Consider the following 18,367-nt stretch of genomic DNA (forward strand, 5'->3'; position numbering starts at 1 on the left):
TCGGCGCCCGGAACTGGCTGCTGCTGTGCACGTTGTCGGCGCTTCAGCAGGGCACGCTGCTGGGTCCCGCCGGGTCGGGGCTCCACGCGGCGCGCGCTGCGGCTCTTGCCGGGTCCCGCCGCCGGGTCGGGGCTCGGAGCAGCACGCACTGCGGCTCTTGCCAGTCCCGCCGCCGGGTCAGCGCTTGGCGCGGTGCATGCTGCTGGACATTTTGGAGGGGCAGCAGCAGCCGGTTCCGGGCGCTGACAGGCATCTTCCTCTTCCATGGCGCCATCCAGACCTGCTCCCACCACTACGGCTTATTTTGGGGGTATGTCTTATATTTCTTCAACTCAGGAAAATCCTGCCATGGCTTATTTTGTAGGGATGACTTAAAATATGAGAAACACGGTATCACTGAAGGCAACTGCTCCACTAAAAGGAGTGTAATCAAGCAAATAAATAAATTATAGAAGTAATCTTTTTTCTTTACAATCCCTTGTGTGTACATCAACTTGTGAGGCAACACCCGGGTGTTGTTCTGGTATAATCAGCGTTTCTTCCCACAAATGGGCTTAACCATCAAGCTGTGCAGTGACATCTGAATAGTATACAATCAATAGTTTAGAAAACTGGGCAAATCTGTCCCTATATGCATCTCTCCCAAGGTCTTCTTGGTAGTGGCGCCCGCCCTGTGGAACACCCTCCCATCAGATATGTCAAGGAAAGAAACAACTATCTGACTTTTCTGAAGGCAACCCTGTTTAGGGAAGTTTTTAATGTTTGATGTTTTATTGCTTTATTATTATTATTATTATTATTATTATTATTATTATTATTCTGCTGGGAGGCACCAAGAGTGGCTGGGGAAACCCAGCCAGATAGGTGGGGTATAAATAAAATATTATTATTATTATTATTATTATTATTATTATTATTATTAAACAGAAAGAGACTCTCTGGCCTTCTATTTGTTAGCCTAAGGAAGGCTCCTTATTGTGGAGCAGTTGCCCTTGGTGATATATTTTTGTGTGACTTTGCATTTTGCTATTATATCACTAGCCTGTGTATTGTTTGTTGAATTCGTATACAGCAAGTCCTTTTGGGAGTGATGGGATCTGACAATGTTCTGTTACTCTCAGGGGGGAACTGTATGGGAAGAAAACATGGCTGCCCCGTGTTTACGCTGAGAACTTGGGTGGGCCAAACTTTAATGAGCTCATCCATCCCTAATTATCCTTGGAAGTAAAAACCTTAAGCTGCTCTAATACAAATCCCTAATGGCAAGTACTAACATAAAGGTCTGGTTTCTAAGGTCATATGTTCTATGAGATTCGTTCCATTGCTTACAGACCAAGCCCAACACTGGACGCTATTAACTGCTGAGAAAAGCTTCTTAAGAAGATGCAGGCATACACCCTCATGATGAATTTCAAGAAAAGCAGTGATTATGTGTGAAGTCTGGCTTCCACTTTCCCTTTTCACCCAGGAAGATTTTATGAACCAATACCTGAACGTTGCCACCTGCAGCCAAATATTCTGAAAATGACTGCAGTAGCTCAATAAGGGGTGAGCTTGCATGACATCCAAGTGTACTGTCTCACTGTGAACACCTTGTTTCAAGGAGGATGCTCAATCCCTTAAAGCATGGGTTTTATGTGGGAGACTAGGCATAACTACTTAACAGATTTTATTTGTAAGACAGTGAAAGAAACAAATAGTTTTCAAACCGGACTGTGAGCCAATGTGGTGTAATTAGTGAAGAAACCTTTTCTTTTCTTTTGTACAGAAACCTTCATCAACATCCCTTCTCCACCCTATTCCAAACCCCTATTTTTTCCTGAACAACTCGCACCTTCTGAACATCCCACCTTCCCTAAGACCTTCCTTTCCTCTTACTTTAACATTCTGTCCTTCAGAAAAACCCCTCCTGGTGTTTTAGAGTTAGAAGAATACAGTGGCTGATGCAGTTTTTAAATCACAGGATCAAGTGTAGCAGCAGGTCCCCTGTACCTTTCAAAGATCCTGCATTTCATATGGCATCTGTACTGCCATATAAGTAGACAAGCAGATGGTTCTTAAGTTGGTTCAGACTTCATACCTGTAAACTAGAAATGTCTATGAGGGTACGTATACATGTGGGTTTGCCAGTTCCCCAGTACTGGAACGCCAAAGGAAATCCCTAAAATCTTTATCAGCATGGGCACAGAAAGAAGAATCCAGACCCATCTCGTAAGAATGTAAGAAGAACTTGTTGGATCAGGCCAATCTCCAAGCTGGTCTGTGCCTATATTTAGCTGATTTGTGCGGCTTTTGCTGATGCTGACACACAAAATTGCCAGAGAGGATCGCCCCAAAGAATACTCACCACATAATCCAAGATACTAAGACCATGGTTGCTTCGTTGAAAGAATTAAAGAAACGGATGAGTTCTTCTCCTTCAGTGCCAAGCTTTCTTAAGGCAACTCCCAAAAACAGAGAAAAGAGGACCAGCCCCAAGATATTCATTCCTTCAACATCCGTGCCAACTGGGAACTGTGAAATAATACATAGTTGTAATATATTAGTGCTAAACTCCAATTGTATGAAATTAAATCCTTAGGTCAGTTTTCCCTTTCCCCCTCTTTTGATATGAACTATGGCAGGTCACAGAATGGATAGAAGATACATGCAAAATATTGTAGAAACACCAGGGGACAACTAGGAACAGCCTGTCTCTAGACACAAATGTAAAACCTTGAACAGAAAATATTATTTCCAAGAGAGCTCAGAATAAAGACAGTAGAGCCACCATCGTTCCTAATCTCGAAATTTAAGGATTTGTGCTTTGTCACAGGATCAACCCCTTCCCACTCAGCCCACCTGATCACAGCCTACTCCAGGGGTGTCAAACTCAAATTCATCGGGGGCCGCATCAGCAGTTTGGTCACCCTCAAAGGGCCGGTTGTATCTGTAGGACTATGTGTCCACTCTTTATTATCATAAATTATTGTCACTGCATTCAATTATTACTGTTTTTTTGTAATAATGTAAGTAATAACTAGCTCTGAAAGCAGAAACATAGTCAGAATAATGGCAAGTAGATATTCAAATGTGCAATTATTGTACAATTTATTGAAAAATGATTTTTGGTAACTGCACTGGGTGGTGGAGGCTCGCTAGGGTTTCATGCAGGAGCTTTGCAGAGCTACTGGTACCTGGAGATGCTGGGGTCCTTCTGCATGCAGGACAGATGTTCTGCCAGTGAGCCACCACCCTTCACCAAAGGGACTGGCTGAGGTTGACTCACTGGAGCTGCTCTCCTGGTTCCAGGGTTTAAGGGCCAGAAGTATAAAGCAGCATCCTATGCTTCTGAGGAGAGGGAGAGGGAGGGGAGGGAGGAAGGAAGGAAGGAAGAAAAGAGGGAGTGGGAGGGAGAGAGGAAGGAAGGAAAGAGGGGAGAGAAAGAAGAGTAGGAAAGAAGGAAGGGAATAAAGAAGGAAGGAAAAAGAAAGAGGGAGAGAAGACGGAAAGGGAGAAAGAAGGAAGGAAGTAGAGCGGGAAAGAAAGAATAAGAATGAGGGAGAGGAAGAAAGATGGGAAGGACGGAAGGAAGGAAGGAAGGAAGGAAGGAAGGAAGGAAGAAAGAAAAGAGGGAGTGGGAGGGAGAGAGGAAGGAAGGAAAGAGGGGAGAGAAAGAAGAGTAGGAAAGAAGGAAGGGAATAAAGAAGGAAAGAAAAAGAAAGAGGGAGAGAAGACGGAAAGGGAGAAAGAAGGAAGGAAGTAGAGAGGGAAAGAAAGAATAAGAATGAGGGAGAGGAAGAAAGATGGGAAGGACGGAAGGAAGGAAGGAAGGAAGGAAGGAAGGAAGGAAGGAAGGAAGAAAAGAGGGAGTGAGAGGGAGAGAGGAAGGAAGGAAAGAGGGGAGAGAAAGAAGAGTAGGAAAGAAGGAAGGGAATAAAGAAGGAAAGAAAAAGAAAGAGGGAGAGAAGATGGAAAGGGAGAAAGAAGGAAGGAAGTAGAGAGGGAAAGAAAGAATAAGAATGAGGGAGAGGAAGAAAGATGGGAAGGACGGAAAGAAGAAAGGAAGGAAGAAAGAAAGGAAGGAAGAAAGAAAAGAGGGAGCAGGAGGGAGAGAGGAAGGAAAGAGGGGAGAGAAAGAAGAGTAGGAAAGAAGGAAGGGAATAAAGAAGGAAAGAAAAAGAAAGAGGGAGAGAAGACGGAAAGGGAGAAAGAAGGAAGGAAGTAGAGAGGGAAAGAAAGAATAAGAACGAGAGAGAGGAAGGAAGAAAGGGAAGGGGGGGTCTCCACCTTCATTCAGCGCCAGAAAAGAGCGCGAAGGGAACCAGGGGCAAAAAACATTTCCCGTGCAGCGTGAGGCAGCGGGTGTCCGTTTTAGGAGACGTGCGTAAAGCCTCAGAGTTGCACGTTCATGAGGCTGAGCCGCTGCTGAGCTCACGTTCATGGGGCTGAGCCGCGGCAGGAGGAGGAGGAGGTGGAGGTGAGGCAAGAGGAGGAGGCGGCTTGCCGGGTCAGTGCCCGGCAGCACCGTACGGAGAGTCCTGAGCCTCTGGGACGCAGCAGTGCTCTGTAGCACTTTGAATCCTCCTCCTCCACGCGGCGCTGCTGGGTGCTTTGTCTGTGCTTCAGCAGCAGCAGCAACAGCAGCAGCTGTTTCCAGGCGCCGAGCCGTGGCAGGAGGAGGAGGATTCAAAGTGCTACAGAGCACTGCTGCGTCCCAGAGGCTCGGCACTCTCCGTGCGGCGCTGCTGGGCGCTGACCTGGCAAGCTGCCTCCTCCTTCTCCTGCTGTGGCTCGGGGCGCTCCACGCAGCGCTGCTCCGGCCGCCTTTCTACCCCCCCCTCAGGCCCCAGCTGTTTGTCGGCGCTTTGTCGGCTGGGTCCCGCTGGCTGGGGCGCTCGGCGGGCCACATGACGAGGTCTGGCGGGCCGGATTTGGCCCCCGGGCCTTGTGTTTGACACCCATGGCCTACTCCATTCAGCAGTTACCATTGCTATCATATAGTAGTTGACATCTTGAAATTCTTCTCTGTAGACTGACTATACAGACCTGCAGATCAATAGGTTAAGAATTACAGTACCTATTGATCTGCAGGTCATATGTTCTATGAGATTCGTTCCATTGCTTACAGACCAAGCCCAACACTGGACGCTATATCTGCTTAAATTTTGTGAAAGGAAAGACTGTGTCATATGTGCTTTGACTAAAGGCACACTGAGCGACTCTGATTGTGTGCACATGTATTAGACATAATGTCTGAATGGAGTCTGCAAGTGTACATATTGCACACATGTAAACTCTGAGCAGAGGTTAGGGTGACTGTGCATGTATTGGGGGTACTGCAGGCACAACCCCAAATTGCCCCCATATGTTTGATTGATGCATATGTTGTCTGAACAAAACTTACATAATCAAGAGAGGTAATCAAAAGCAAGAATAAAACACAGGCATGCTTGTGAAAGGTTATATTGTTCATTGTACATCAGGGCAGGGTGTGTGGGTGTGTATGTGTGTAAAACATGATATTCAATTGAGATGTTCCAATTTTCCACGTGTTCCAAGAATCCAGCTCTGCTAAAGTGGTAACTCAATATCAAATAGAATATTTCCCCATTACAAACAATTTCAGGCTAATGCTGGATTGCATCTATTGGAATCCTAAGCATACCTCTTCAGGAGCTTATATTTGAATAGACATTGGCCATATTTTTTTATTATTATCATCGTCATCATTAGAGTAAGGTTACCAGATGTCCCCATTTCCCAGAGATAGCCCCTGGATTTACAGCTTTCTAAGCATTCACATGTACATAGCAAACAATAAGTGTCCCCGGTTTCATTGGAAAAAATCTGGTAACCTTATCTAAGAGATGCTCTGATTGTCAAAAAAAATCAAACTATTTAAAATAAGAAACAAAATGAAACATTCAAGAAATAGAAAGGAAAACTGTTCAAAGTCAGCAACAGCTAGCCAGATTTCAGTGACAGCCTTAGGCGTATCATGCTGTGTTTCCAATGTACACAGGACTCCATTATACCAGAGCACCAGGAGATGGAAACATGAGAAAAGGATTCCACGTTGTTAAGCGTCCAAAAGCCACATTAAAATCTTACAAGAGAAAACAAAAAGAGGTAAATGGTTTCAGTGTGTGTGTGTGTGTCTGTGTGTTTCAAATATAAACCCAGTACAGCACATATATTGGCTCTTCCCCTTTGTAGCTTAGAGTTTTCACACATACCACCTGAACTGGAATACAAACTTAATCTGTTCTGGAAGTCTGTTCTTAAACCAAAACCGTTCTTAAACTGAGGCGCACTTTCTCTAATAAGGCCTCCCGCCACCGGTGCCCTTCCACCATTCACTGGGAAAGTGGAAAACCGCTCAAACCCAGGCTTTCTAGGCATGGGACAAGCGGAAGTGTGGATGAGACAGCCCCATGGTTGTCACAGAGACCATCAAGTCCCAAGCTGGCCCATCTGAGGCAGCCTCAGCATGGATACTGAAGTCCCCCAAAACTACCATGAAAGGATTCTCCAAAACCACATCCAAGACTTCCACCAGCAGCTTAGTTAGGGAGTTTGTTGTGCATTGGGATGAATGGTACACTAACAACATCCCTGTTCTGTCTCATTGGCCCAACAACACAAACAAAGCACCACACCCAGGCACAGTGCAGATTGGCACTTGGCGGAGCTTCATGCTGGTGCATGTTCTGGGGGCGGGGCACGCCACCCAGAGGGGCGTGGTGCACAATATGGGGGCAGGGCGGGCAGCCACCCTGCCGCCCTCGGGATCGCGCTGCCTGGGGCAGAGTGCCCCCATCACCCCTCCCTTCCTACGCCCCTGCAGATTGGTCTCCAGGGAAAGGATATGGAATGTTTATGGATGACAGTGACCTAAACTGGGCTAGTGCTGCATCAAGCACCCGAGCATAGGGCCACCCAGTCAATTCACCCAGGTTTCAGTTTTGCATGCCAAGTCAGCGCTCTCATCTGCAAACAAATAATGGATAATAGATGTTTTGTTCTCGAAAGACCTGGCATTTAGCAGCAACACCACCAGACCAATGGGGCTCAGTAGACTGGCATTCCCACATTAGGAGACACAAAACAGAGAGGGCAATGGCTTTGATGTAACTGGCCAATATGGCACAACCTTAGCAACTGAACTTTTAACAAATGTGTTTTACGTAGTTTTAGACTCTAAATATGAAGCATCATGTCGTTTTACAATTTCCTGGAAGATCTGGGACCCCAGCAGGCTGGTTGCTCCTCCACAATCAGCAAATCCTAGTAATGGGAGAAAATGTGCCTTTTCCCCCCTTTAAGTGACACAAACGAAGAAACAGGCTGATTTGCCTATCCCTCTCTAGGGCTGCAAGAATGGCCTCAGATCACTGCATAGAGGCTGCCCTTGTGATTTGAGAAGGGCAAAGAATTAAAAGACAATGTTCTCTGAGAGTACTTTAATTTTTAAAAAAATCACACACATTTTGAAGCCAAAAGTCTAACTCTAAAGGAAGCATTTACATTCACATGTTAAGATCTATGTGAAACCTTAAAAGGTGGGAGGTGAAAACAAAACTATTGCTTACCTTTTCAATCGAAGCATTTCCAACCATTGAGGTTCCATTTATCACTACTGCATGATAATCAGTAATATACTGTTAACAAAAAAAAACAATATTTCGATTAAATATTCTATGTATCATTACAGAGGTATGCATGTTCATTGTTATACAGCAGTCTTTCCCAGCTTTGGTGCCTTTCCAATGCTTTGGTCTACAATTCCCACCAGCATGGTCAATAATCAGGGATAGTGGGAACTAAACTCTAAAACATCTGGAGGGCAGCTGTTTGGGGAAGACCGCTACACAGCTTGTGAATTCACATCCAGAGCTTCATACATATAATGAGGGAAACCACCACACACACTGATACAAATAAAATTAACACATTTGTCAAAATAGCATTCTTTTACCATTTAAAGCCTAGAGGTAGCCTCGCTGCTTTTTCCCCCACTGGTACTTCTGAACATTTCCTGACCTTCAATCATACATACACTGACCTAGCAACAAATCCCATTGAATGCAGTGTTATTTACTTTTGTAAGCATGCCTGGGATTTATATAATTAATAATAATAAGTTAATAATTAATTATAAATTAATAATAAATTAATAAATTATACCCCACCCATCTGGCTGGGTTGCCCCAGCCACTCTTATGTTATGTATCTTATAAAGACTTTAAGAAGATTTAATTCTAATCTATATCTTGTATGCAGAGGGTGAAATTAACACAAAATCATTGCTTACCTTTTCAATGGTAATGTTTCCAAAAGTTGCGTTTCTTACTATTGCTTTATAATCGGTGGCATACTGTAAATGCAAAAAGGATAAACAGTCCTATTTGATACATTGGTAGACAGATATACCGGCTCATTGTAAAGGCAGCTTGTAAACATCTCAGATCTCTTAAATGTAATTTTGGAAACTGCTACTCACATTGATGAGGCTCTTCTGATATTAAGAGGTCAGTTTTGCTCTCTAAATATCTTTGTGTTGTGTTTTGATGTGTGTTTTGTAAGACACTTTGTGGGAAATGTTTCTTAAAGAGCAGGTTAAACATCTTTTAAATTCAACAAATAAATAACATTGCTTTCGATATGTAGTCCCCTATATCCAGCTTTTCCTGTGGTTCAATGGTAGGTTGTGGCTGCCATATGCCCGGGATTTCCCAGACATTTCCGGGCTTTGATGGATTTCCTTAAAAATAGCTCAAAAACCTCAATTAATTTTTGGGGAGATTTGGGGGGGAAGGGGGGGAGGGGGGGACTCAACCACTTTTGTGTCCGGATTTTCATTTTTTGAAATATGGCAATCCTATAAGGTGCCCTATTTGCAGTTGGGATGTTCTCATGCCCTTGACCGTACCTGGATATTATTTTTCTCTTTTGACAGAGGCACACTGGTGCTGCATGCACAATGTCTATTGTCTGAGGAAGCAGTACAATCAGCATGTCTTCTGCTTTTTGAAGTAGTTGTGGATATTTCTTTGTAAAGCACTGTGAGGTTCTCTCTTTCTTTTTTTACACTCAAGCAGTATACAGGTAAAACTCAAAAAATTAGAATATCGTCAAAAAGTTCATTTATTTCAGTAATTCAACTTAAAAGGTGAAACCAATATAGAAGACAGTCCCATGACATGCAAAGCGAGAGATGTCAAGCCTTTCTTTGTTGTAATTGTGATGATTATGGCGTACAGCTGAAGAAAACCCCCAAATTCACAATCTCAGAAAATCAGAATAGTGTTTAGCTACTCAATCCATAACACCTGCAAAGGGTTCCTGAGCCTTTAAATGGTCTCTCAGTCTGCTTCAGTAGGAATCACGATCATGGGAAAGGCTGCTGACCTGACAGTTGTGCAGAAAGCCATCATTGAGACCCCCCATAAGGAGGGAAAGCCTCAAAAGGTAATTGCAAAATAAGCTGAATGTTCCCAAAGTGCTGTATCAAAGCACATAAATGGAAAGTTATGTGGGAGGGGAAAGTGTGGAAGAAAAAAGGTGCACAAGGAGCAGGGATGACCACAGCCTGCAGAGGATTGTCAGGAAAAGACTATTCAAACGTGTTGGGGACTTTCACAAGGAGTGGACTGAGGCTGGAGTTAGTGCATCAAGACAGAGCCACCCCACACAGACGGATCCTGGAGATGGGTTTCAAATGTCGTATTCCTCTTGTCAAGCTGCTCCTGAACAAGAAACAATGTCAGAAGCGTCTTACCCGGGCTAAAGAAAAAACAGAACTGGTCTGTTGCTCAGTGGTCCCAAGTCCTCTCTTCTGATGAGAGCAACTTTTGCATCTCATTTGGAAACCAAGGACCCAGAGTCTGGAGGAAGAATGGAGAGGCACACAATGCCAGTGTGAAGTTCCCACAGTCTGTGTTGATTTGAGGAGCCATGTCATCTGCTGCTGTTGGTCCACTGTGCTTCATTAAGTCCAGGGTCAATGCAGCCGTCTACCAGGAGATTTTGGAGCACTTCATCATGCTTCCTTCTGCAGATGAGCTCTATGGGGATGCTGACTTCATTTTCCAGCAGGACTTGGCACCTGCCCACACTGACAAAAGTACCAAAACCTGGTACTTTTGCCCATGGGATTACTGTGTTTGATTGGCCAGCGAACTCGCCTGACCTGAACCCCATAGAGAATCTATGGGGCATTGCCAAGAGAAAGATAAGAGACATGAGACCGAGCAATGCAGAAGAGCTGAAGGCCACTATTGAAGCATCCTGGTCTCCCATAACACCTCAGCAGTGCCACAGGCTGATAGCATCCATGCCACGCTGCATTGAGGCAGTAATTGCTGCAAAAGGGGCCCAAACAAAGTACTGAGTACATATGCATGCTTCTACTTTTCAGAGGTCCGATGTTGTTCTATTTGCAATTCTTGTTTTATTGATTTCATTTAATATTCTAATTTTCTCAGATTGTGAATTTGGGGTTTTCTTCAGCTGTATGCCATAATCATCACAATTACAACAAATAAAGGCTTGACATATCTCACTTTGCATGTAATGAATCTATCTCCTATATTGGTTTCACCTTTTAAGTTGAATTACTGAAATAAATGAACTTTTCGACAATATTCTACTTTTTCGAGTTTCACCTGTATATGTGTGGTGTGCTATGAAATAAATAATATCCATAGTTAAACAAATAAAAACAGCTCTGCTCCTTTGCTTTCATTCCATGGCAACCTCATACAGGAAAGCCCTTATGCCTTTCTTTCAACCTTCAACCAATCAAAGCTTCTGTTTCCCAATAAAAGGTGACTTTAGTTTCCCAATAAAAGGTGCTAGTCATTTCTGGAGCACCTTGTTGGCACTTTTGATTTCTAATCTTGGCCACTGCCCACATCTGCCACAAAAAGCAGGATCAGGTCCAACAGCACCCCCAACCTCCTCAGCTAATTGCAAAAAGGCACCACGATTCCTTTGTTTACATTGCAAAGCACTATCATTAGATCACAACAAGCAGCAGTCATCTGAGCTGCGAGTTGCCTGCTGGCCAAGAAAAGTGCAGAGAATGCCAGCCACTCTCGATAGGAGTTGCCTCAGAGGTCACTCTAAATCTCTTGTTGACTATCTGGGCGTGCATGTGTCTGTTACGTTAAAATAAATAAATAGATTTATGATTCTGGAGGCAGACCCCTTGCCTCCCTACCCCACATTTATCCATGAATGAAAGCCACGCTGTTTCATTAGCTAATAGAAAGGACTGTGGTTTATCAAGCTAGTATTTGTAGTCGGAAGGGACCACAAGGGCCATCTAGTCCAACCTCCGCAATGCAGGAATTTTTTCCCAAGGTGGGGCTTGAACCCACGACATGGTTGAAATATTATGCTGATATGCAGCAACGCCTCAGAGCCGTCGTTACTGCGGCCATGCCTTGCCTCACCCTCGCCCGCCCTGCCACCCCCTCTCGCCTGCCCAACCCTCCCGTCCTCTTGCTGCAGAGTTCCAGCATCACAGCGTCACCCAGAGGCACCCACAAATATGACTTATTCCTCTCTCTATTTCTTCCTTCCTTCCCTCCCTCTTCCATCCTTAATAAAATACTGGGGGGGGGCAGATAAGCCCCACATAGAAAGCCCATCAACATGGGGGGGATGACTCTTTCAAATACGGTATTTACCAGTAATTGGGGGGGGGGGGCACCTAGGCCTCTAGGAGTTGGCTGCTATGCCTAGGAGTAGGACAATTCAAGAAAGCAGAATGATGCATATGCTATGGTAATATATCAATAGAATCATGGAATTGTAGTCGGAAGGGACCACAAGGGCCATCTAGTCCAACCCCCTGCAATGCAGGAATTTTTTCCCAAGGTGGGGCTTGAACCCACAACATGGTTGAAATATTATGCTGATATGCAGCAACGCCTTGGAGCCGTCGTGACTGCGGCCGTGCCTTGCCTCGCCCATCCTGCCACCCCCTCTCGCCTGCCCGACCCTCCCGTCCTCTCCAGCCAAGCAGGATAGCCACCGACGCTGTCAGCCCCAGAGGCACAAGGTGGCTGCTGCCGCCACCGCCACAATGTCGTCAGGCCAGCTGGCCCTGTAGCCCCACCCACGTTCCCACTTCGTGGCCCCGCCCCTGAACGACCATGGCTCCCCCCCCCTAGTTTTGATCCTGGCTACACCCCAGATATCACAGGAGTATTTAAAATGAGAGTTGTCAAACTGATCTGTAGTTAAAAGTAGAAGTCGGAGAATGTGTCCTCTTTTTTGCTCTTCAAAATATGGCAACCCTAGTGGGAGAGCAGACACTGAACATTTATACTAACTTTGTGTTTGCTAAGGGTGAGAATATAGGGATGCGGGTGGCGCTGTGGTCTAAACCACAGAGCCTAGGGCTTGCCGATCAGAAGGTCAGTGGTTCAAATCCTCACAACGGGGTGAGCTCCTGTTGTACGGTCCCTGCTCCTGCCAACCTAGCAGTTCGAAAGCACGTCAAAGTGTAAGTAGATAAATAGGTACCGCTCCGGCAGAAAGGTAAACGGCATTTCCGTGCGGTACTCTGGTTCGCCAGAAGCGGCTTAGTCATGCTGGTCACATGACCCGGAAGCTGTCTGCGGACAAACGCCGGCTCCCTCAGCCAAAGAGCGAGATGAGCGCCGCAACCCCCGAGTCGTCCATGACTGGACCTAATGGTCAGGGGGACTTTTACCTTTAAGGGCGAGAATATGAAACTAAAAGAAATAACTGATAAATTTGAAGAATGCAGTATGCCTAAAAAGAATGGTGTTTCTGAAAGAAATATGCATTCAAAAAGCAAACTATTGATCAGTATGTTACAGAACTAAGGAGGCTGTGTAAGAACTGTAGTTTTGGTGACTTGAAATACTCTCTGATAAGTGGTGGAAATTGAATAATTTGTGGAATCAGAGGTAATGTTCTCAGACAGCAGCTGCTACATGAGGGAGACCTGTCAGGTATATGTGGGATAATATTCCAGTTCAAGAAAAGGGAGAAAAATAATTCTGAAATAGCCAGATTCTCCCAGCGTCACAGAAATACATCATGGTAATGTCAGAATGTCCAGCTATTGTAGTATTGCTAGTGGGTAGCTTCTCATCAAGAGGTTATGCACTAGATAAAAAGGAAGAATTCAGTGCTGAAATTCTTCCATTAGTCTGTCTTCAGCATGTTGAAATTGCTAGATATCCAAATTCATTGCGCCCTCCACAACATTTGTGCAAACAGTCCTCTTCTAAATCTGAGTCTATATATTTCCGCAACCCCTCATTCATCTCAATTAGTGAACTACTATACTTAGTTGAACTACACTATATGCTAAATTCAGTGACTATTTAAACTGGTACATAAACAGTAACAAGTAAATGATCAATTGCCTTAATAATCTTAATAATAATAATAATAATAATAATAATAATTTGTTTTCTTAATCATCCAGGGTAAAGAATTGTAGGTACTATCATGTCTCAGTGAAAGCCATAGCTGCCAAGTTATCCCTTTTTTAAAGGGATTTTCCCTTATGCTGAATAGGCTTCCTCGCGAGAAAAGGGAAAACTTGGCAGCTATGGTGAAAGCATATCAAAGACATGATCCCCTTAGGAATTGAGTTGGTTTTTTGTTTTCTGTTTCTTGGTCACATGCTTCAGAAATCTCAATCCAAAGAAAATGCATATGAAACTTACCGATCGAAAGGCTGCAGCAACAATATTTGCTGGAAACAAGTTTCTGGGTAGGTGGGAACCAAAAAAAAGGAAAAAGAGAAGAAAAACAAAGATTAGAATTTAATGACAGCTTATCAACTTAATTATTTCTTTTCCCATTAGTACAACATTATGCCTATATAGTAGGATTAGGGCATTAATTCAGCATTAACAATGTACAATGCCATATAATCACTTCTTGGCTCAATCTTATTAGGCCTCAGCAGACACGCATGCTGTTGCAGAATATAGGAATGAACTAGTTGAATCAATAACTATTTTCTCAAAACTGTCATGTGACAATTCCCCACCATAGGGAACATCTAACTTTTTAAAAAGAGCCATCGTTAAACTGGCATCCTGGGATTCCACAGATGTCATTAGGTTAGTCCCTTGGCCGATCCACTGAGTCCAGACTTTTCTTAATGCTTCCCCAAATAATGTCCTGCCTCAATCTGCTTGTCGCCGCCACACCCACCCTGCAAGGAAGGACAATCTGCTCCAACTCAGCATGGCAACAAGACTAGACTCTATCTGTTGGCCAGCAAAGAAGCAGACACATCAATGCTTGTTTCCACTTCCTTCCCTCTTCCTTTTCCCCTCTGTATCTTATCTATTAGATCAGGCTTCAACCGTGGCCCTCTAGATGTTTAGAGACTACAATTCCCATCATCCCTGACCACTGGTCCTGCTAGCTGGGGATCATGAGAATTATAGGCCAAAAACATCTGGAGGGCTGAGGTTGAGGAAGCCTGTCTTAGAAAAGGTTAGGCATTTTGTGTCATTGTTACTACAACTACTGCTACATTTAACTTTGCTGTGTAATTCAAAGATAACGTGTGTCTAGTTAGACTGCAAAGATTGGTGGCAGCGTGAATGTACACAAAGCTCCAACGTTTTATGCAGCCAAATAAGTTTGGGATTAGTTTAAAGAAACTTGTTTGGAATACATCTGAAAAATACAGTCTGATACATTTTGTAAAGTTTGAAATAGAACAATACTTCAAACCCTCTGAATTATTTCCCTTCGTTTCTGGTTGAGTAGGGGTAGAAAAGCAAGAACAGGAAAACTCAGACGCTGTCAGAAGCAGTTTTCTGGGCAGTTGTGTGCATGGCTGCTCATGGCTGTGGGAAAGTTCATTCAGTGTGAGTTGAGTAAAGAATTTGAGATCAGGCAGCTTATCTGTGGTTTAGATAATCTGTGGTTACACACACAGTGAGCTAATTTGTGCTGTTCATAGTTGATTTGAAAGAAAAGAAAATAAATGTATCTGTTACTTTTCTATGCTCAAAGCAACATACTTTCATATGAACCTGCCTGGGCTTTGAGATCTTTGGGGAGGAGGCCCTTCCCAGGGTCCCACCACCCTCCCAGGCATGCTTGGTGGCGAAAAGGAGAGGGCCTTCCTAGCGGCTGCTCCCACACTTTGGAACTCCCTCCCTGAAGAAGCTAGGCTGACTCCCTTCCTGTTGTCTTTCTGCCAGCAGGTGAAGACTGCTTTGGGGAACTGGCTGCTTTTAATGAAATGGTGCTGTGCTGTTTTTATTCTAATTATTGGTGTGGTTTTACTAGATTTTATATATGTATTATATAGTTTTAAATTCTATCAAACGTTTAATCGTTTTTCAACAGTTTCTTTTTCTATGTTTTTAGCAGTTGTTATTTTTCTATCTGTAAGCTGCCTTGAGTCCCATCTGGGGGGAAAGTAGGGTATAAATAAATAAATAATAAGCATAAAGCTACATCAGATATAGATAGATAGATAGATAGATAGATAGATAGATAGATAGATATATATATATATATATATATATATATATATATAATCCTACAGCCAGGTCTACTCTGCAGTGTTTGGCAAAAAGGAAGCAAGAGGAAGCTGAGCGGGGATTTGTTTTCCTGTTTAAAACAGGGACAGTATAGCTTAAGGAAAGGCAACTAGAGGCACACGGTATTATAATAATAATAATAATAATAATAATAATAATAATAATAATAATAAATTTTATTTATACCCCGCCCTCCCCAGTCAGAACCGGGCTCAGGGCGGCTCACACCAATAAAACCACAATAAAACATAAAAAGCAATTAATTAAAATACAGATTAAAATACAGTATTAAAATTTAAAATGCAGCCTCATTTTGAGTAGTCAAATTCAAGCCATGAGGGAGGAAAAACGCAGGGGTCAGACTAAGTCCAACCCAAAGGCCAGGCGGAACAGCTCTGTCTTGCTTGCCCTGCGGAAAGATGACTAATCCCGCAGGGCCCTGGTCTCCTGTGAAAAGAGCGTTCCACCAAGTTGGAGCCAACACTGAAAAAGCCCTGGCCCTAGTAGAGGCCAATCTAGCCACCTTATGGCTCGGGACCTCCAGAATATTGTTGTTTGTGGACCTTAAGGTCCTCCGTGGGGCATACCAGGAGAGGCGGTCCCGTAGATACGAGGGTATCAAGACCATTGCCACCCCAAAATCACAGCAGAACTGAAGGCTCTGTATTATGCACTTCCGCTTCTTTCTTCTCTTGGCATCAGTATGAACTAAGGAGCAGGCAAGGGCTTCTTTAATATTCTCCAACTTTGTATGAACAACAACGCTCCAGTTGCTTATATTTTAACTTGCCAGCGCTTCATTGCAGTGGTGCATTAGAAGGGTTCTGTTAAAGTGCTCTTTGCCATGTCTCAGCTTATATAGGGAATCAATTGGTTAAAAATATCGCTCACATTATAAAAGTTATTTTCTAACAAGGGAGGGTGGCACAACGTAATCAGTGTGCGTCAAAACAATCCTAGCTGTTTTCTACTACATCAGCAGCAGCACATCTGTCCCCATCATATAGTTCATACAAATGCAGGTCCGGCACACAAATGCAACGCAGGCACCACATATTTGAACCGCAAAACATTCCACTCTGTTCTAGGCTGCAAGGGTGGATACTTGGTCTAGCCTGAGCTGATGCTACACTGCAATATAATACACGAAGGGCTCATCCACCGGTGCCTAGAAAGAAAGCATGGATCTGAGCAATTTTCCACTTGTCCTGTGCTTTCTATGCATGGGTCCAAATTTTGCCTTTTTCCCACCCTTTCCCCCTGGAAAACACACTCATTAGCACTGGATCAGAACAAACAGGAATCTGTGGAAAACCCACTTGCCCTTTATTCTGATTCAGAGCTCATCTGTGAGTTTCCCTGGGGGGAAGCAGAGGGGCAAAAGAAAGTGTGGATGAGCCGTTAGAAGCAGAAGAGTGGTCCACACAGAGGTCCCTCAGCACATTATTTCTGCATGCAGAAGGTGGTGCTAGTTACGAGCACAGGAAAGCTGAGAGTTTCTAGCATTTAGCAAGTTGAATTTCAGTCAACCAATGGACAGATTGTGTCAAAAACACTGTAGTCAAGCTACATACCATATGTTAACTAATCAGCACCAAGAAAATGCCAGTCAGGGATATATTTATTATGAATGTGACCAGAGCTTTTTCAGCTGGAACTCACAGGAACTCAGTTCCAGCACCTCTCAGGTGGGCACGATTGCTATTCTGAGAGAACAAGGGAGGTGTTCATGGTGAGTTCCAGCACCTCTTTTTCCAGAAAAATAACACTGAACGTGACAATTTCAAAGTCCTCCCCAAATAAAGAATGTGTGGATAACATTTGTACTTGAAGATCTACTGCCCCCTTGCAAAAGAAAAAAATAATAGTATTTTTTTAATGAGGGTTTTTTTATTGAGGGGTGTTGTCCTGAAATCCATGAGTGTTCATTTATCTGCAAAAATTTAGCACAGTACTGAAAATTAAATGTTAAGTAAAATTTAAAAAAGGAAACACCTTCCAGTTTGAGTGGACAACATTGGCTGGGGGGTAGGGTGCTAAATGACAAAGTAGAGACACTGCTAAAAGTACATTTGAGTTGATTTTACCTGACTGCACAGGCAGAAATGCAACCTTCTACATCAGAGTTTTCCAAACTTTCCATGTTGGGGACACACTTTTTAGGCATGTGTCATTTAGCAACACAGTACATAATGCAGTTTTACTAGCAAACCGGAGGTTAAACTAACCCCTTTCTAGCCCCAGGAGGATCACAGGGAGCGTTCGTGCGACATGTCTGCACACTGCAGCCGACACACTAACATGTCACGACACACAGTTTGGAAAGCTCTGCTCCACATTTATTCAGACATAGGCGCTACTGCATTCAGCAGGGTTTTTACTCCCTAGCAAGTGCAAAATCAATGTCTGATATGATTATCTCACTATAAATCAATGTGCCCCAGTTAACAGTTAAGCATCAAAAGCTGCCGGGCAGGAACTAGGTAATACAGGAGATGCATAAGTGCTGCTGAAAACAACGGCACATCACCAACTCTTCTCTCTCACAATAGCATTCAACTAATGCCTCAATTTTATCACAGAACAAATTGCGAGGACAAGTAACCACATATTATTTGGAGAAATGGGTAAAGGTCAGAATTCTACACATACAAAATGCTGTTCTCAAGTGTGACGTGGAGTAAAATAGGGATATGTGGCTAATATACCTTGATGCTTCAAAGAGACAGAGAGAAAAGGGTTGTTGATGCAGGCTATCAAGCATAGGGGATGTTAAATTAAGAAATATGAAGCAAGAGGTAGTCGTAAACACTCTAGGG

General features: G+C 43.7%; 1 protein-coding gene across 1 annotated transcript in view; it reads right to left on the bottom strand.

The window, feature by feature from the left end:
* SLC1A4 (solute carrier family 1 member 4) overlaps positions 1 to 18,367 on the bottom strand; it is a 40,103-nt gene that overhangs the window by 16,463 nt on the left and 5,273 nt on the right. Inside the window, exons 2-5 of the mRNA XM_035110263.2 lie at positions 13,701 to 13,743; positions 8,297 to 8,359; positions 7,575 to 7,643; positions 2,348 to 2,514 (exon numbers count right to left, since the gene is read on the bottom strand). Of these exons, the coding sequence (XP_034966154.2) occupies positions 2,348 to 2,514; positions 7,575 to 7,643; positions 8,297 to 8,359; positions 13,701 to 13,743 (342 nt within the window). The remainder of the gene's footprint in view (positions 1 to 2,347; positions 2,515 to 7,574; positions 7,644 to 8,296; positions 8,360 to 13,700; positions 13,744 to 18,367) is intronic.

The sequence above is a fragment of the Zootoca vivipara genome, chromosome 3 (assembly GCF_963506605.1).
Source record: "Zootoca vivipara chromosome 3, rZooViv1.1, whole genome shotgun sequence".
Taxonomy (NCBI): domain Eukaryota; kingdom Metazoa; phylum Chordata; class Lepidosauria; order Squamata; family Lacertidae; genus Zootoca; species Zootoca vivipara.